Below are 21267 nucleotides of genomic sequence, written 5' to 3' on the forward strand. Positions count from 1 at the left end.
CACCCCGGGGACTACATGTATATCGAAGCGGTAATATATTGCGATACTTCGTAGCCCAAAAGGTTATCAATATGCTGCCGCCAAGAATTGATAGTTTTAATCTAAGACAGACATGTCCAAAGTGCGGCCCGGGGGCCAAATGCGGCCCGTGGTCAAATTTCATCCGGCCCCCAGCCTCTGTCATAAGATCAATAACATCTGGCCCGCACAGACTTAATAAATTGGTCAGCAGTACTGCTACCAGAAAGTGAAGTAGCTTACACACTAAATGCTGCTCCTCATTTACCCACTAAAAGGCAGCAGTACTCTAAGCAACATTACCCCGTGTAACCCTTGACTTCCAATTTTCTAAAATGGCGACAACAACAACAACAACAAAAAGTTGACTGCGACGGCCAACGCTTCAAGGATAGGTGGAAATTGGACTATTTTTTCACTAAAATACGCAACATTTGTGTCTGCCTCATTTGCAAAGAGATAGTCACTGTTTTTAGAGAGTTCAGTGTGAGGCGATATTACCAAACAAGACACGCTGACATGTACGACAAGATTACAGGGAAGATACGCAGCGAGAAATTGAAGCAACTTGAAGCTAGTTTAATTTCACAGCAGCAGTATTTCGCAGGAGGCCGACAGTCGAAAGAGAACGCCACAAAGGCTAGTTGCGAGATTGTTGAAATTATTAATCTAAAAAAATTATAAAGTAAATGTGACTCACAGAATGGCTTGCTAAAATTTGCTTAAATATGTCGTTCTACGTAAAGGACGTCAGCCAAGGTCGGCCCCCCACATTTTTACCACACCAAATCTTGCCCCCTTTGCAAAAAGTTTGGACACCCCTGGTCGAAGAGGTTCGACAAAGGTAAAGAAAAACACAACCCTATTTTCGTACGCTGATTAAATCTAGGCAGAGTGGCTTTTTAGACCAGGTTTTGGATTTTTTTTTTTTTTTTTTTTTTATTCTTTGAACTGATGGGAGGAGGAACTGGTTTGCTGAGTGGAAGGTTGACTCTCAATTGAAAGACAGACCAATGGGAAGTGCGGTCTCAAACTTTGACCTGTTTGTAAAACATACTGCCAAAATGAGAAAAACTGAATGGGAATTCGCTAAATTATTAGCTAGCTAGCTCAGATATCAGCTTAGCTTATATCAGTTTTGAATTTGAAAAAAAAATGCTTTATTGTCTAATTCAGAAGAATTTGGTGAATCCACATGTGCTGCAGGGGTCTGTCCTCGGACCACTCCTTTTTACCTTATACATTAATGATATTATTCTTCCGAATCAATATTGTAATGTCCACTTTTTGCAAATGATTGCATTCTATATGCTCCCCGTTCTTCCCCAGCTCTAGCTCTGACTCATTTACAGACTGCTTTTGATTCTTTACAAATATCTCTTCATAACCACAGATTACAGTAATTTCCCGAATATAATGCACACTTTCCCCCCCCCCAAAATCAACTTGTAAAATCATGCTGCGCATTATAAACGGGTACACGGATGAAGACAGATATATATATATATATATATTATATATATATAAAAAACGATTTTTTTTTTGTTTATATTGACACGGCCATGTTGTGTTGAAGCGGCGATCCGTTGCCGACCATTACGGTACGTGACGTCACCATTTTGTTTCGTTAATACTTCACTCTGATCGGCCGAATGATTTCGTCAGTGTTAAATTCAGCTTTTTTCACTCTTCATAAAGCACACAATTTAGTTTCTTGAACTCATTTGAGTCAACGTTTATTGCAGCTCTGCAACTCGGACCATAACAAACGTAAGCACACAGACTTCCTGTGTCCGTCAACTATATCTGTCCCTCAGGAAACTCAAACCCAAATAACAATAGTTCCTATTGTTACTGTCGTGTCGACAGCGATGAGCTCTCACGGATTTCCGACTTACGTTCTCACTTTCATTTTACCGTATCAATCCATGGAAGAAACATTTATTCATCATGATGAAACGAGCAAGTTATACAGCAGCCTTTAAAAGAAAAGTCACATCTGTTTTGTTTTCTCCTAGATTCTGGTAAGTTGGAGAAGTTGTCAAATCATATTATTACCGTAAATATTGTCAGTTTATGGTAATGTTTTGAACTACCAATGTGCTATGCTTGTGCTGCGTTTCACCAAGCAGAACAACCGGGAGGACGTGCGGGATGTCAGGCGCTGGACGACCGAGGCGAACGACCCGGACCACCAGTGCAGCTGCGACTCAGCCGGAAACGCACACGGCCAAACCAGTCCCAGTCCCCCCCCCAGGAACACAACATGCTCCACACAAGTTTCCCAGGGGCGAACTCCGCCACGAGGCAGTGGTCACCACAAAAGAAACACTAAAAAATATCCATCTTGATGAGACACTACAGGCGGTGACAAGGAAAAAGCCCACCCAGTCCGCTGAGACAGCCGCGGCGGCCACAACAGCGCCATCTCCCAGCCCAAAAGTCCAGCCATGTGCAAATTAGGGCTATCAAATGATTAAATTTTTTAATGGAGTTAATCACAGCTTAAAAATTAATTAATCGTAATTAATCGCAATTTAAACCATCTATAAAATATGCCATATTTTTCTGTAAATTATTGTTGGAATGGAAAGATAACACAAGACGGATATGTACATTCAACATACTGTACATAAGTACTGTATTTGTTTATTATAACAATAAATCAAGATGGCATTAACATTATTAACATTCTCTTAAAGCGATCCATGGATAGAAAGACTTGTAGTTCTTAAAAGATAAATGTTAGTACAAGTTATAGAAATTTTACATTAAAACCCCTCTTAATGTTTTCGTTTTAATGAAATTTGTAAAATTTTCAAACAAAAAATAAACTAGTAGCTCGCCATGGTTGATGTCAATAATTACACAATGCTCATGGTGCTGAAACCCATAAATCAGTCGCACCCAAGCACCAGCAGAGGGCGACAAAACACCAAAAAAAATACAAGTAACAAATGGACATGACACGGTGCTGTCATTTTAATCTGTTTGAGCGGGGCATGTGCATTACATGCGTCAAATATTTTAACATGATTAATTAAAAAAATTAATTACCACAGTTAACGCGATAATTTTGACAGCCCTGGTGCAAATAAATTGTTACTTTGCTGTCAAAAGCTCTATTTGTCTTGTTGTTTATGTTATTTTGTAGAAGGAAGACATTATTCAGATGTTTGGGGTGTCATAAAAGCAAAAAATAACTGTTAAAGTCAAAGTTATGTTTGAAATGTATGCTTTTACAAAAAGCTCAATATCTCAGTTTTTTATCAGAAATTGGAAAATTGGTCAAACTAAGCTATTTTCTACTGCTTATTTCTAAAGAATGGAAAAAGATATGAACTAACTTTTTTTCCTGTTGAAAGAATAGACTAGAGCTGTCCCGACTAGTCGACATAGTCGACGTCATCGATGACGTAAATCCGTCGACGAGCAAAACAAGAACGTCGACGGTTAATGAAGGGTTAAAAAAATATATGCGTGGAAAGTTCAGAATGTGGGACGCTCTGCATGCAAGCGGGGAAAGCGGCACAAAGACAAAAAAGCGCACCAGAGTGTCCAAAACATTGACTTATTTCACAGAAACAAAGGAGGGTACACTGTTTTGTCCTGTCTCTTCAATGCCAAGCTTGGCTGCACGTCGGCCGAGAATGAACACCTAAAGCGCCGTCAACCACTTTGTAAGTCCATCTAACGAACTAACGACATGTTTTATTGAAGTTGCTAAGCCTGTCACGATATGCAATGAGTCCAATTATCGCACGGCAAATAAAAATGAGGCCGGTAATTTTCACGGCTGCCTTTTATCGCTGCGCACGTCCGTGCGTGCGTGCATACATTGGTGCGTGCGTGCTGATGGCTCCAGTTCCTTTCTCTTATCAACAAGCTGTATAATTAAAGTTCAGACATACAAAATAAGAAAACACATCCATATTAAACACGTTAGCACTGCTACACTGAGGTGAATGGGGGAAAAAGGCAACTTACTTTAGCCTGCTATAAAACATTGGCAGTTGTCTCGTGAAAGCAAACTTGCGGTTAAAAGGTGACACTTCAAACAAGAAAAATGACTGGTTAACAACATTTGCAAACGAAAAAATGACCCAAAAAAAAATCTATTACTGACACTACTTGCAATTACAAAAAGTGCTTTTTTGCTGAGTATAAAGCTGAAGTTAGCGGTTTAGCGCACGTACTTCCGGTAAACATTTCAAAATAAAAGCATGTCATGTTCTTCATATAAATAGCGATTTCTGGAGTTAATCCCACATACTTCAAAATTCAGATTCTACACTAAAAATACCTTTAAAATGACACTCTTTATGAAAAATCTGATTGGCAATGAATAATTATAATTATCATAATACTATTATATATAGTACTATAATATTAATGCGAGGTGTTTTTTTAAGAATTGTTTTGAATCAAGTTGGAAAGGAAGTCAGTGTTCTGAATCTGTTTACATGTCATTCTTTTGCACTAGTTAATTCTATCAGCATTTGAACTCGTTTATTTTTTGATTTATTATTGTTATTTACGTGTTTATTTGTACTTAAGTAAATAATTTACGTGTTCCAATATGTTTTTTGAATTGATAAGCGTCAACAAAAAATTTCATTGCTACATTAGTAAAAAAAAAATTTTTTTAATTTATAAGATTAGTCGACTAATCGTAAAAATAGTCGGCTGACTAATCGGGAGAAAATTAGTCGTTTGGGACAGCCCTAGAATAGACTATTCTTTCTTTTGGTGGGTTCCATGTTTATATAGCAATAAAACAGAATTTTCTGTGGGCCTTGCAAAATCAGTCAAAATCCAGTAAAACGGCCGGCGCGAACGGGGTTGCACCGGTGAAAATGGCTGGGAGTGAATGAGTTAAATACACTGTACAGAAAGTCATTTAGGAACATGTTTGGTTTGTGGTCTGCTTTGAGATTTTGTCCAATGTAAAAGTGTGCCATGACTCAGAAAAGGTTGAAAAACACTGTTTCATAGAATGATTTCCTGATAACAGGCATGAAAATGGGTCAGGGTTAAAAAGGTGAGAAGGGTGTGGAGGAAATATGTTCCAGTACACTGTATTGTACACCCCAACAAAATATTGAGCTCTGTCGACCCACACTGTGTTTCAGCAGGGCCATGCAGAGACCGGTGGAGGGGTGGGTGCTCGTAGATCAAAAGGGGCACATGAACAAGTATTTAATACACCTTAAAACAACATAACTTCAATTTTAACCAGCTTTAGATAATAATTGGCTGCGACTGTGACATACTTTAATTGGAAGGGGGCAACAGTGAATAGAAATCAAAACTGTCATCAACACTTTCTGGCTGTGACTCAGTCAGTCTGCCTCTTTTCTTCCTTCAACCTCTGCATCGAAACTTCCTTCCTCAACTTGTTCATCTGAGAACAAACCACATCAGATGGTCACTGAGCCACCAACAGCACAGTTTTCTTAAAACTATTATTTCATTATTATCCATACTTAACAACTCTAGCACCTAATGATTAATAAAGCAATGACATAAAAATCTTATAGAAAAATAACATTGTAATTGTGTTTCTAATTGGATTTAATACCCGACTATCCATGCAAACTTGTTCTTACCAGGTCTGCTATTCACCCAGCTGATGAGGTATCCACTGCCTTTAGCAGCCTCATCTAACTCCTTTTTTTATCCCTCAATCTCCCTTCCCTACGACGCATGTCTATGTAATGAAATATAAATATTTAAAAAAACAAACAGACTCCCCGGTGGTTTTTAGTTTTAAAGCTTTCTTAATTTCTTTCTCACTCAATAACGATGGAGTTAGATTTGTGTTTTTATTATTCAATCAAAAAACAAAGTTACTTCTATCAAAAACAAAGTTGCTTCAATCAAAATACAGTATATACTTTTAATCCCCAAAAGTAGCTTCAATAAAAAAAAAATGTTTTTGATTGCAATAATAAATTTGAGACAAAAAAAGCATTTGAAAAGTATTTTTCTTGACTGAAACAAATTTTTCCATTTAAGTAATGTTATGCGTTTGGGCCACATTTTGGCTAGGACATTTGTGTCTTTATTATTCAATCAAATAAGTTGGGGTGCTACTTCGCGGTTTTCACTTATTGCGGCGGGTTCTGGTCCCCATTAACCGCGAAAAACGAGGGATCCCTGTATTTCTGAAAAGCTTTAAGAAGCAGGACTCATTCCCACCACTCGTCGGGCCGCTGTTGTGCCGACACCGGCCGTCAGCTCAAATCCAAGCCGAAAATAACGCGTCTCCGGCGGACGACGGGAGCGATGTGAGGCGCCCCCTCCATCCGAGAGAATGCCGCTTAATTTGACTCAACAGTGTGTTTCTTCGTTTATATTACCGCTAAATACACAAGCTTGACGCCAATTTAACGGGAGCTATTTTTTTTCATGGGAGATTTGGCTAGCTCTGGCAGTGTTCAACGCAAGCTGCAACGAATGGCAGTAACTTTTTTTATATCGCAAAACGTGAAAACGATTGAAACCATTACTCACCAAATTCAATCTGCTGGCAAATACAGGCAAGTGTGTATGCTGCGCTCTGGTCTGCCCCGATGTGGATAAGGCCTGCTTTCTGTTTTCGCTGCTTTGCAATGCAACCGAAGGCTCTCCGAGCACTCCATGTACACGCGTTTTGAATAATGGAACGCAGCTTGGGCCGATGATTGGTTCTCGTCAGCGAAGCATCTAGAAGGATTTGCTGACTAAGCCTGTCGCAATATGCAATAATTCCATTTATCGCGCGATATATAAAAATGGAGGCGATAACTTTTCCGTTGCGATTTATCGCCTCGCGTGCACGTGTGTGTGCGCGTGCGGCAGACGTGCTGTTAAAAGTTCGTTACCAACTGCGCAAAATGCATCTTCGTTCCAGGTCCGCCAAAAACTAGCGCCAGAGCCAATTGTTCCCATTATATCCTATTGTTCAACGTATACCGGCCGCGTCAGTGCTCCAGAGTCACTGTGGACCATCTATGGCGCGCCGGTGTTCGGCCATTCCTTACTACGCGGCGAAACGTCTACACAATGCTCAGGGCGCTTGCGCATGCATTCACACGCATGCGCACATCTGTTAGAGGCGGCGATTACTCACTATTTTTGTTTTTATTTAGTTATTTAGAACCTTTTCACAGCCTCAAAGATACTTTTTGCATGTATTACCCTCTCATACTTTTAACCATTGTGTTTTTTTGTGTTAGCTTTGAAGCAGTTGACCACATTAGTCACGTAGCGTGTTTAAACCGTCCTTATTTGATATAACTACATTTAAGTATTTTCTGCAGGCATTTTTTTAGTACCTTATTCCTGTATGCATCTAAACAAAACAAGTTTAGAGCGCACGGTAGTACTTTAGGTCTCAAATTCGACTAATGTAGGACGTTTCGCCGATGTAGGATATTTTGGCAGAACACCGGTGTTGTTGACGTGCGGGCGCTCCCGTCAGGAGTGACATTTCACGCGGGGCGGCTATTTTTCGGCACAACGCTGGATATTTACCGGTAAGAGCGCTGTGCTTCAAACTCGTCCTGTATATGAAAGCCCTCATATGCTGGTGTTGTGTAGTAATGAGCAGACGTGACTTCAGCGACGCTTGCTAACTTTTTTAATGCGCGCACACACTAGATATCATGAAATGGCAAACTAGATGTGCTACTTCCCATGCCATTGGCTACGTGAGCCCAGAGTGATTATGGGACATGTAGTCCATATACTACATCGATGAATTCTAAACTGTCATTTGTCACATGAGATTAAGAAGGCCAAATCAATCCATACCAGTGCCTATAGATAATGTTGCAAGTATTGTTAATTCAGTACGTGACGCAAATGGATTCGGACCATAAATAGGATGTCTTGCTCATGTAGTAAACCTAGCTACTAAGAGAGCTGTAGCAATCAACGGTGTGCCCTGCCTCACTTTACAAACAGTAAAGATTGTTCTCAGCACTTTTATGCAATTTTTTTTCATATCAGTAAGAAGTAAGCACATAAATATTATGCACTAAAATGCACGTTTATATGATGGCAATTTAATTTTTGCTCGTTAGCAAAAAAAAAAAAAAAAAAAAAAAAAAATACAATTGTTTTTTGTTTTTTTACAGAGCATTAAATGTACTGAATCGGATCGAAAATCATGTCCCTCGTATCAAAATTCGTACCGAACCATGACTTAACTGTATCATTGCATCCCTATGGAACACCATTGCAGAAGCTATGACGGGAAAAATTTTTCTAAATGCTGAAGTTGTTAAGTGCATTTTTTTTTTTTTTTAAACACATTTTATTTATTCTGTGTTTCTGTGCGGTATAAATATTGTTGTTTTTTACTTAAGAGGTATGGTCTATTGTTTTTAGTTGTGATTTCTTAAAAAGTAGATTTGAATTTAAGAGTAAATATCGCGTTTAAATGGGTGTACTTCATCTATTAATATATACTGTATTCGCACTGTGTTATTGTAAATTGGTTTAAAAAATTGGGGGGGGGGGGCAATAATATCGCATATCGCAATAATTTATGAGAATAATTATCGCACACTAAAATTTGTTATCGCGACAGGCCTATTGCTGACTGTGTTCTTAAGTGCTCAGTTTACGTACTAAGTTAATCACATGATGATGATAATAATAATAATTAAATAAAACCTCCCGACCCCCCCCCCCCTCCTCCCAAAAAGAATTTCTCCTCGGATCTACGCAATTCACGTAGGTCGCCCTTTTTGACTTCAAAACGGCGAATATCGCCGAAAGGTGAGAGATTTTCATGCCTGAAATAATTGTTGTATCGTAAGGTACCCAGGGGTTCCCGCCCCCGGTGCATGCATGTAAAAGAGATGAGTACCCACCCCAATGATGGCATTGAGTTCAGCCATGGTGACCTGCTTGGCTCTTTCCACTGCTTGCACCACCTGCTGCTGATGCTGCTGAGACAAAAACAACAGTTAGACAAATGTGAATTCTATCAGCAAAACTAGAAACCTATTGGTGGAATAACTTCCAGCATTCTCGACCAAGAAGGAACCCAAGTAGAGAGGTGAAGAAACATGAAGCAAACTCTAGCAAAGTCATCCAAAGTGTAACGAGGTAGAATAGGAGACATTCATCCAAGACCATAAGAGGAAAGTAGGCCAGAGATGAAAGAGCCCATCAGGGCTGGAAATGAACAAGTTTGCAGGGTTGAAGTAGAGCTGAAGCATTGATCCTGCCACGCGAGCTCCAATTTCCACAAATAACATCTAGAGTCGCTTTTAATGATAGTTTATTGTAGACTACGGCCGGATAATTGACTTGTTTGTTCACCCAAAACACATTACGCCCACTTTGGAAACATCATACTTGATGAACAACAATTTACGGCCTTGTTAGCAAGGGAACAGGAACGGCGGGGCACCTCCAAAAGCCATCGTGAATGGCACTCTGTCATAGAGGTTATTCATGTGATTAATATTGTGGGTGTACTTTAAAGTGGAATGCATAATACTTTAGTTATTCAGATAAATGAGTGGGGCAAAATATTTAAATATTTGTCCGTATGATACGTTTGCACTAGGGATGTCCCGATTCAGGTTTTTGCACTTCCGATCCGATACCGATACTGGCCGATACCGATACCGGCCTTTCTGAGCATGTATTAAAGTTTAAAAGTTATTTAGCCTCCTTACTTAGTTGTCAGACTCATGTTGAAAAAGGTTTTAGTACTCTTGATAACAACTAGCCAGCTGAATTAGGTGAGTTTGAATAACACACAACGGTTGGTAACAAGAAACTGACCGGTTTATTCAGTGACAAACAAAAAACATGATAAATAACAAACAAATGGCATACTCAGTCAGTAAAACATGCAAATAATATTGTAAACTGTCTTAAAAAAGCAAAACACATAAACAACCTCAGTGGAAAATCCTACAAACCCACCCAAGCTATTAGATGCTTTTAATGTTTCGTGCATTAGTTACATTAATTGTATAAAAAGCCTCTCAGGTTTAAATAAACGACTATTTCAGTATCAAGTTAACATTTTAAAACAGTAAATAAAATACTCAAGTCCCCATTCTGTATCAGCAGCTTTAAACTACATTCATTTAATTTTGAAAGCACAACAAAAATAATATTACTATCTCTCAAAAAAAAAAAAAAAATGTTCACAAAAAGAAAAGCACTTCAGTCTGTAGTAATGAGGCCCTATTCTCACACAGGTAAACAACAATGCAAAATGAACGGGCATTCCATATCGAAATAGCTATGCAAAATACATGTAAAACTTACTCAGACTTTGGTTTGCCTGGCACGGCCAGACTGTTCTCCCTGTATTTTTCAAACACTGAGAGAATAGTCTGGGACGGATTAAAAAAAAAAAAAAGGCTGATACCGATGTATGTCAAATTTCCAAATACGAGATGGCCCGATATATCGGTCCATCTCTAGCAATGAAGACCTCCGGTCTGACACTAGCCTAATTGATGGGGATAAACGTCCAACGTACTTGAACGGTTTGAACAAATCGGACGCCTATCCCCGTCAATGGAAGCCTTTGAGTTAATACGATTGCGTTACATTCCGCATTCACGAGCGCCATCCAAATCCAAACAAAACAGTAAAAGCCTCTTTGCTTTCGGCCGCTTCCATCCTCCGCGGGCTGCGCGGCAAGCGGCGGCACCGCTGTCTAATGCCATTATTTCTAATCCACTTTAAACCCTCCTAATCCAGGGCTAATCTGAAGGAGAGTTCTGGAGTACACACTCGCTCCTTCCCACCCCTCCGCTAACATGCGCGCAGGCAACCACTTTTACCTCCTCCAGAGGAAGGATTTATCTGCTAAACACACATACACAGAAGCATTCCATAGTAAACATATTACTATTAAAACATTTGCGGAGCATAGTCTTTCTTGCATGTTAGTGGGAGACATTTAATAGGTTGAAGTATATCTGCCTATCCTGAGCAGGGGGGGGATAAACCGGGGATAATCTGTTTGTGTGTGTGAGTTTGTGGCGAACATGTGAGCGTCCATCCATGCGTGGCGCATCCAGCTTTCCTGATGCCTCTTCTTTAACTTACAGCGACAGGCCGTTGTTTTTTTTCTTACCTCTTGAGAAAGGAAGGGGATGACTTGGGCGCAGATTGCATTCAGCCGCTTGACAATCTCCGCCTAGAAAACAGAGAAGTGGGCACATCATCACAAAGGACTGATAGGGACAAGCGCTAAGCACAGCCCACAAATAGCAGCCAATTCAGGGGAGTAAATAGCCACATTAAGTCGCATCAAAGCCCGAATGGCGAGCTGAAGCTGTATTAAAATGTGATTTATACAATGTGGATGAAAGCTTTTATATTAGTGGTAGGAACTCATGATAGACGGCCTTTTTCAGGAAATAAACATGTATGCTTTACACTTGGCTGCCACGAATGATTATGGTTGATTAATTATTACCGGTAGTCCCCAGTTTATGAACGAGTTCCGTACTTGCGCTGGCGATGTATCCCGGATTTCTGCGTAAATCGGAATGACCCTTTAATTACCTCAAAACTTCCTCCATTTTTTGTAACCTGTCCTGTTCAGCTGCTTGACACGGAGAATGGAGATCTGAGTGTCTGATTGATCTGAACAGTTTTAATTAACGATGTCCCGATCGATCGGGTCCGATCACGTCATTTTCAAAGTATCGGAATCGGCAAAAAAATATCAGACATGCCTTTTTTTAATATATATATATATATATATTAGGGCTGTCAAAATTATCGCGTTAACGCAAGGTAATTAATTTTTTTAATTAATCACGTTAAAATATTTGACGCAATTAACGCACATGTCCCGCTCAGAAAGTATTCTGCCTTTTGGTAAGTTTTACAGCAAGGCTTTTTGTGCTGTCCAACAGCGAACTCTTGTGGTCGCTTCGCGACATGGTTTATTGTTTTCTTGCCAGTTCATTATGGCTGCACAACGTCTCGGGCTGATAATGTTGTGCTTATATGATCCTTGGACAAGATTTGTCCGTAAGTATGGTTGTTGTAAAGAATGTACATATTATGTTAGCAAGAGAAATGTTATATTTTTTGTATGAGACACTTTTTGTTGATGTTTAGTGAACCTGTATAGCGTGCTAAGCTAACGTTGTTGCTAATGCAATGCTTGTGTACTTTTATTTTGTAGTTTTACGACGGTCTAAAGGGGACAATGGTTTGAGGCCATTTTATTAATAAATCAGATGAAAAAGGAAGAAGTCTAATTATTAAGGCATCGTTCACTAGCTGTCTAGCTTTGGAAAAAGTAGACGCTTCGGAGTGAGGACAGCATAGACAGATTTAAATGACAGTAGAGTGAAATGCCCACTACAGTCCTTATGTACCGTATGTTGAGTATATATATATCCATCTTGTGTCTTATCTTTCCATTCCAACAATTTATACAGAATATATATATATATACTTTACAGAAAAATATGGCATATTTTATAGATGGTTTAAATTGCGATTAATTGCGATTAATTACGATTAATTAATTTTTAAGCTGTAATTAACTCGATTAAAAATTTTAATCGTTTGACAGCCCTAATATATATATATATATATATATATATATATATATATATATATATATATATATATATATATATATATATATATATATATATATATTTTTTTTTTTTTTATTAAATCGTTTTCTAATTGTATTTAACGTTACAGACAAAATGTCTTACACTCATCCAGAGTCTTTAGTTTTGGCTTAAAGTAGGGCTGTCAAATTTATCGCGTTAAAGGCGGTAATTAATCTTTTTTAAATTAATCACATTAAAATATTTAACGCAATTAACGCATGCGCTGCACGACCCACTCACGCATTGTCGCGTTCAATCCATAATAGCGCCGTTTTACCAATATATAGAGCTAAAAGGCAGCGTAAAATAAGTAGAGTAAATTTTTGTCTCTGGAGCCTTTATTTAATTGGCTAAACCCTTAAAATCCCTCTCTCAACAATTAGAAATATCGTGGGAAGCAATGTGGGGAAGAAAGGTAGTAGTTGATCTTTTTCTTAACACCCAATGTTATTTCCCAACGCAGAGAACATATATCAATTGGTGCCACTACGCAAAGTCATGGTTGCACTTCCCATCATGCATTTGAGCAGAACAGTCAAATGGCTACAGTATCATTTGCTGAAAGCTCAACAAATACACTAGATGGCAATATTTAGTCACAATATACAAAGTCACATTTATCCTTTAAGAATTACAAGTCTTTCTATCCGTGGATCCCTCTCACAGAAAGAATGTTAATAATGTAAATGCCATCTTGAGGATTTATTGTCATAATAAACAAATACAGTACTTATGTACTGTATGTTGAATGTATATATTCGTCCGAGTTTTATTCATTTTTTTCTTAATGCATTGCCAAAATGTATATGATCGGGAAAAATTATCGGGAATGATTGGAATTGAATCGGGAGCAAAAAAAAAAAAAAAAAAAGCAATCGGATTGGGAAATATCAGGATCGGCAGATACTCAAAAACGATCGGGATCGGATCGGGAGCAAAAAAACATGATCGGAACAACCTTAGTTTTAATGCATCACATAGGAGTATGACATACATCCATTGTAGTGCTGCAACGATTAGTCGATTAACTCGAGTATTTGACTGGAAAAAAAATATTTGAATTAAATTTTTCTGCTTCGAGTATTCGTTTAATTAAAGTGGCGTTGTAATGGTTTATTTTGAAAGTGTTTGCACTTAGTTTTATTGATTTGAGGGGATACACTGCCCTCTACTCCGCCTCATTTCACATGGTTGAATCCAGCTGCTCTCTGTTAAGACCAACATAAGCCAAGTTCTTGTTTGAGCAGTTTTTTAATGCATTCGATATTTAGTTTATATTTTGCCATTTTTATGGGAAAATATGTCTGAACCATTTGTTAAGAGCATTGTAAAAAAAAAAAAAAAATTTGCATTTTATAGCATTTAAGCTAGCTTGTTCCTTTGTTGTACATAGATCCTTATTTATTTATTTTTATATACCGTTGAGGCTCAGCTGAGGTATTTCGATTTTTCATGTTCCTTATCAGATTACTCGATTATTCGAACTAAATAATTCATCGATTAATCGACTACCAAAATAATCCATAGCTGCAGTGCCAATCCATTGTGATCATTCAAAGTACCTCGTTTATTAGGAGAAAGCAGAGAACAGGAACGGGTTATGGGGGAAACAAAAGAAAAGAGTGAGAGGGAGACAGAAAAAGCAAAAACAACAACAGTAAATACATTAATCGCCTACTCGAATTAACTATGAATATGTTGGAGCTATCGTTAGTAAGTTGTACTTCTGGTTGACACCATGTGCGGGGCCTAATAACCAAGGAAGGTGGGGGGGTCCAAGAGATAAGTGATTTGAAGGGGTGAAGTGTACCTAAATCATCTATGTGGTCTCGAACCCATTATTTGTGTGAATCCCTTGCAAGTGTGAGTATGTTGGCATCCTATTCTATGCTGTCTCTTCGCTAATCCTGTCCAACCCTCACTGGGAATAAATCTGATTTACTGCCAGCAATGCGGACCAAACTCACACCGGTTGTAGAGGGACTGAACAGCTGAACTAAGTGGCTCGGTACAATGTACTCCTGAAACACCACCCACAGGACTCCCGGAGGAACATGGTCGAAAGCCTTCTCCAAATCTAATAAAACGCATGGAGACTGGTTGGGCGAACTTCCATGCACCCTCGAGGACTCTGCCGAGGGTATAGAGCTGGTCCACTGTTCCACGGCTCGGACGAAAACCACATTGCTCCTCCTTAATCCAAGATTTGACTTCCCAACGGACCCTTCTCTCCAGCACCCCTGAATAGAGTTCACCCAATATCAAATAAATAGCACTTATATTCTGTTTTTTTACCTTAAACTATAATATATTTGACATAGGACATAAGAGATTCATGACGCCTACTTATCACGGAAGCCCAACGTGTACATCATGCAACTGACTGAGCAAGCCCACGTCTGCACCACCAACTCCCACAATCAGTGGCAAGAGCCTTCAAAAAGACGGAATGTTTAACTAATCGTTGTCATTTTTCTCAGGAACCTTTTGCTGACAAGTGATATGGTGACCTTGGAATGAGTCTGCCTCCTCGCCTGAGTCTGTTTCGCCTTGCCGTTTGATTGCTGTCGACCTGAATAAATTGTCAATTTGTGCTTGGAAGCCTTTTTCCAGGTTTCAAAATGGAGTCAGTACAAGGGGATAAGACTAAAGTGAACGCACGGAGTTTGGCCTTTTGGCCGGGTTGTCGGGTGGTCGTTGGAGCTTCGCCAGATTCCGGCAATCGAGCTGAAAGGTCAGATTCCTTCACTAGATTTAAGAAAAATAATTTTATTAAGACATAATACATTTGTAGTGTACTGTATAAACCAATACGGTTTTCTTGTCAAATTTTGTAGGTGCATCTTATAGTCACGCATGCGTCCAAAAATTACATAATTTGATCCTCAATCAAATAACAATTTCAGTTTGTTATCGCTGCGAGCCCTCTTCGTAAAAAGGGACTGAACATCTATTTCCGTCAAAGGCAGCCAATGAATTCATGTTGGGTTAGTTCCTGCGTGGTGGGGCAGGGTAGGGTCGGTTGCCAACAGGCTTACACTCACAAGGGATTAACACGATTACTGGGTTCTAGATCACAGAGCTGATTTGTGTACACTCTACCCCTCCCAATCACTTAGCTTACAGACTTCCCCACCCTTCTCCCCTTCTTTCCCTTGTCAACAGCCCCCCCACATGGTGTCAACCGGAAGTACATCTAGCTGACGATAGCACCAACATATTAATATTTAGTGTTGGCGTTCAATGTATTTCTTGTTGTTGTTTGAGTTTCTTTTCTTTCTTTTCTTGTGTTTCTTTTCTTCTGTTCCCCACGCTGCTTTGTCATAATAAACGAGGTACAGTGGGGAGAACAAGTATTTGATACACCAAATACTTGTTTTCCCCACTGTATATTGAATGATCACAATGGGAGTATGTCATACTCTCAATGTGAAACATTAAAACTGTTCAGACCTTAGACTTCCACTCTCCGTGTCAAACAGCTGAACAGGACAGGTTTAAGAAAAAAAAAAAAAAGAATTTGTGTTGCTCCTTCTGCTAGCACATCACAGCAAGCGAGAATCATCCGAGTACGAAAAATGCCGAAACCTGACGATGAAAGTAAAAGTTCAATGCAATCTAAACGCGAGGGGGCTTAAATCTAACCTTAACCTACTCGATTTATGTCTGCGACCTTGACGGAGGTGAAGTTGCAGTTGAAGCCGGTATCGGCGCTAACACAAGCCGCCACAGGCCACGAAAGTGGACGCACACATACGTGCGCCTACCTCCCCGAGCTACTCTGTATTCATCAGATGTTTTTTTTACTGAACCCAAGGGTTGGCTTTTAAAGATTATAAAGCACCCCCACCCCCGGCAGGTGTTTTTTTTTTTTACAGGAAATTGCCTGATCCACCATCCCAAAGGAAGTGCTAGAAGTGCAATTTAAACCCAGCGAGCATGCAAACAAGAGGCAGAAGACGCCAATAAAACACCACCGGAATGACTCCTGTACGGATTTCTACAAATGACGACGTAGCGCGGCGCATCAAAAAGTTTTTTGTTTTTTTTGCCACGTCGCATAGCGAGAACGAAATTAAAGCAATTTTGCGGAACTTCAAGAAGATTTCATGGCAACTCTCATTAGAAAAAAAACAGTGATCTGGGCTGCTACACCAGCTGTCAATGCGCTCTAATGATATGTGTATAGTCAAAAATCATAGCCACACGTTTTTCTGCCATTTAAAATAAATGGAAATTTTTGACGTGCATAGCCGTCAATGGGATGGACGTGCATGGCCTGCAAAAATGCCATACACCCCCCAAAACTGCCACAAGTCAAAATACATTTTGCTACATGGCAAAATCAACTTTGCCACATGGCAAAAAAAAAATACCACATGGCAAAATCAATTTTGCCACATGGCAAAGCAAAAATGCCACATTGCAAAATCCGCGCCCGTGCAGCCACACCCTCTTGTCTGCGGTTCTCGATTATGTAGAGACTTCCACCCCTCTCGGCCCTCTTCGTGTGCCCACCGTGAGAGCGCTATCCTCAGCTTGGGCTCGGGCAGCCACGAATTCCGACATCGGTCGGTTTGTCCACCAAGAATGCGCCATTTTCGGCGTTTATTCCCCAGCCGGGTCCCCGGCGACGAGCACTCCTGCCGGGGACGCAACAGGGGAACGACGAGCCGTAACGTGCTTGCCGCCGGGGGCTGGCCGATCGGTGAAGGCTGTCACCCCCGCCGCCATGCGTGACATGAGTCGGGGTAGTTTTGTGTGATTTTTCGTTTTGGAAATGCTTGGAAACGCTTCCTTTTTTGTTTACGCTCGTTCCTCACTCTCCAAGTCGCCGGCAGAGAAATTACAAGAGCCGCACTAACTCCGGTGTCATAAAATACCGTTCGGGAGGTTTAAGAAGACAGCAGTTTTGTCACTCAAGCATATATGACTGGATGCCGCATGCAGGCTAATTTTAAAAAAACATCGGGAAGTTAAGACATTAATGTAAACTTTGCAATTTTTTTACCCTGCCCCCCCTCCAACCCCTTATTTTTTTTAACCCTGCCTCCAAAAAGAATCGGAATCGAAACATGGAATCGGAATTGGAACCGGAATCTTTCAATTTCAAACGATGCCCAACTCTATTTTCCATTGCCTCAAAATACTTTTTGCAAGTGTTTCCCTCTCATATTTTGAAACATTGTGTTTTCTTGTAGTTGCTTAAGCAGATTGTTGATCTGTTGACCACATTAGACACGTAGCATATTTAAACCACTCTTATTTGATATTACTATGTTTGAGTATTATTTTAAGACTGTATGTATGTATGTATGTTCTGTCTGTATTTAAACAAAACAAGCAGGAAGCGCACGGTAGTACTTTTGGGTGTCAAATTCCCCTCTTGTCGGACATTTCGCTGGTGTAGCACGTTTTGGCAGAACACAGATTTTTTTTTTCCCTACTCTTGTCTCATCTCATCCCATCTTTCCAGTTGATTTTGCTTTTGCTTCTCGTTTTGTGAAATATCGACAGTGCTGTCCTGCTCATTAATGATCTTCTCGGGTTCAAATTAAAAGGCTTGAACAGATGACACGTTAATGTCGCGAGTCATACTCTGGAAACCCGGCAGCGTAACCATGTGATGTCACCGCCCTGCAGCGTCAACAACAATGGCAACCTACGAGTTACGCTAATTTTACAAATTGTATAAAAACGAAAACATCAAAAGGGGTTTCAATATCAATATCACATCTTTCTATCCGTGGATCTCTTTGAACCCAGCTGTAGTCCAGTAGGATTTTGTGACCTCAGGGTGACTGTCAGTTAAACTACATCGGCCTTTTGGGAATAACAACAAGGCAGTGTCTCACTGTCAACCACTTATCGCACTGGATGTCGCTTTGAAAGCGTTAAAAAAACGGTAACGACTTCCCACCCGAACGGCTCACATCCCATAAATGAAACCAGGCAGCTGCCGGGAGTCGGATAGGGTCAGAGCGAAGATCAAATGTCCACCTCCCCCGTGGAGCTTTGTAAGCATCACATCAGCACCGCTTTTCACCACCAGCTAATACACCTAATGGAGCCTTCTTTATAAAGGCTGCATTCCCCTGGGACGGACTGACTGACTGCAAATTAGTGTGCGAGTTTGTGGAAAGACAGTGTGTGGCAAGCAGAGAAATGCTTGGAGAACCATATGCACTGATTGACTAGGGGTGCGACAATGTATCGAAAATGTGATATATCGCCCAAAATTTTACTAGTATGATCCCACAAATAAGCGATTTTTTTTTTTTTTTTTAAAGGTGCCAATGTTTATAAAAAAATTAAAAAAGTAACCTACAGGTTGCTACTAAGAATCTTCCATTAGAATAGTGTCTGTGTTAGCTCAAACTATGCTACAGTGGTATGAAAAAGTATCTGAACCTTTTGGAATTCCTCACATTTCTCCATAAAATCATCAAATGTGATCCGATTTTTGTTAAAATCACACCGATGAAAAAAACTGTCTGCTTTAACTAGAAACACCCAAACATTTATAGGTTTTCATATTTAATGAAGATAGCATGCAAACAATGACAGAAAGGGGGGAAATACTTAAGTCAGTGAACCCTCTGCTTAAGGAGACTTAAAGAGCAATTGAAACTAGGGTTGTTCCAATCATGTTTTTTTTGCTCCCGATCCGATCCCGATCGTTTTAGTTTGAGTATCTGCCGATCCCGATATTTCCCGATCCAATTGCTTTTTTTGCTCCCGATTCAATTCCAATCATTCCCGATATTTTTTCCCGATCATATACATTTTGGCAATGCATTAAGAAAAAAATGAATAAAACTCGGACGAATATATACATTCAACATACAGTACATAAGTACTGTATTTGTTTATTATGACAATAAATCCTCAAGATGGCATTTACATTATTAACATTCTTTCTGTGAGAGGGATCCACGGATAGAAAGACTTGTGACTTTGTATATTGTGACTAAATATTGCCATCTAGTGTATTTGTTGAGCTTTCAGTAAATGATACTGTAGCCATGCCCAAATGCATGATGGGAAGTGGAACCATGACTGTGCGTAGTGCTACCAATTGATATATCTTCTCTGCGTTGGGAAATAACAAAGTGTTAAGTTAAAGATCAATTGCTACCTTGCTTCCCCACATTCCTTCCCATGATATTTCTAATCGTAGGAAGAGGGATTGTAAGGCTTTACCCAATTAAAAAAAGGCTCCAAAGGCTGCCAAAATTCCCTCTACTCATTTCACGCTGCCTTTTATCTCTCTATATAGGTAAAACGGCGCCATTACAGATTGAGCGCGACAATGCGTGAGTGGGTCGTGCAGTGCATGCATTAATTGCGTTAAATATTTTAGCGTGATACAGTTTTTTAAAAATTCATTACCGCCGTTATCGGGATAGATTTGATAACCCTACCTTAAGCCTAAACTAAAGACTCTGGATGAGTGTAACATATTATGTCTGTAACGTTAAATACAATTAGAAAACGATTTAATTTAAAAAAAATATATATATATATATATATATTTTTTTTTTTTTTTTTTTTTTTTTTAAAGGCCTGGCCGATATTTTTTTGCCGATTCCGATACTTTGAAAATGACGTTATCGGACCCGATCGATCGGCATCCCAATCTCTAATTGAAACCAATGTTTTATCAAACAATTTAAGTCAGGTGTGTGCCCAATCACTGATGAGTTGTTTGAAGCTCCCCTGCCCACTATAAAACAGACACCTGGTAAGAATTGTCTTGATGAGAAGCATTGTCTGATGTGCATCATGGCTCGGTCAAAAGAGCTGTCTGAAGACCTGCGATCAAGGATTGTTGATCTGTATAAAGCTGGCAAAGGATACAAAACCATCTCTAAAAGTACTACACAACACTAGAGTGTCTGCTAATGACTAAAAGAAATCACTGGCACTCCAATATCTATGTGCACACATTAACTATATGTAGAACTATGGCCAAGAAAGGATCATAGGAGGAGTCCAAGGAGGAAGCCACAAAAACATGGTTGCTTGTTTAAAGTTTGCAAAACGGCACTTGTACACTCCTCAGAAGTTTTGGCAAAATATTTTGTGGACTGATGAAACCAAAGTGGAATTGTTCGGGAGTAACACTCAACACCTCATCCCCACCGTAAAACATGGTGGAGGGAGCATCATGATTTGAGGATGTTTTGCTTCCTCAGGGCGTGGACAACTTCAGTCATTCATGGAAAAATGAATTAAAAACTTTATCAGGATTTTTTGCAGGAAAACCTGAGGCCGTCTGTCAGACAATTGAAGCTGAAAAGCTGCAACAAGACAATGATTTAAAACACAGAAGTAAAATCAACTTCAGAATGGTTTCAGAAGAACAAAATACACGTTCTGGAGTGGCCAAGTCCAGACTTGAACCCCATTGAGATGCTGTAGCATGACCTAAAGTCAGCGATACATGCCAGACATCCCAGGAATCTGACTGAATTACAGCAGTTTTATACAGAAGAATAGGCCAAGATTAGTCCTGATCGATGTGCCAGACTGATCTGCAGCGACAGGAAGCGTCTGGTTGAAGTTGTTGCTGCCAAAGGGGGGGGGGGGGGGGGGGGGGGGGGCACAAAACATTAAATGTGATGGTTCACTT

The 21267-nt window shown here is 39.7% G+C and overlaps 1 protein-coding gene across 8 annotated transcripts in view; it reads right to left on the reverse strand.

The window, feature by feature from the left end:
- LOC130913123 (transducin-like enhancer protein 4) overlaps positions 1 to 21267 on the reverse strand; it is a 93055-nt gene that overhangs the window by 42757 nt on the left and 29031 nt on the right. For 5 of the 8 annotated variants that reach the window (XM_057831459.1, XM_057831456.1, XM_057831463.1 and 2 more), the window contains exons 5-6: positions 11123 to 11185; positions 8883 to 8960 (exon numbers count right to left, since the gene is read on the reverse strand). In XM_057831459.1, the coding sequence (XP_057687442.1) occupies positions 8883 to 8960; positions 11123 to 11185 (141 nt within the window). The remainder of the gene's footprint in view (positions 1 to 8882; positions 8961 to 11122; positions 11186 to 21267) is intronic. The other 3 variants (XM_057831458.1, XM_057831462.1, XM_057831460.1) reach the window with 1 other exon arrangement.

The sequence above is a fragment of the Corythoichthys intestinalis genome, chromosome 3, assembly GCF_030265065.1.
Source record: "Corythoichthys intestinalis isolate RoL2023-P3 chromosome 3, ASM3026506v1, whole genome shotgun sequence".
NCBI lineage: Eukaryota > Metazoa > Chordata > Actinopteri > Syngnathiformes > Syngnathidae > Corythoichthys > Corythoichthys intestinalis.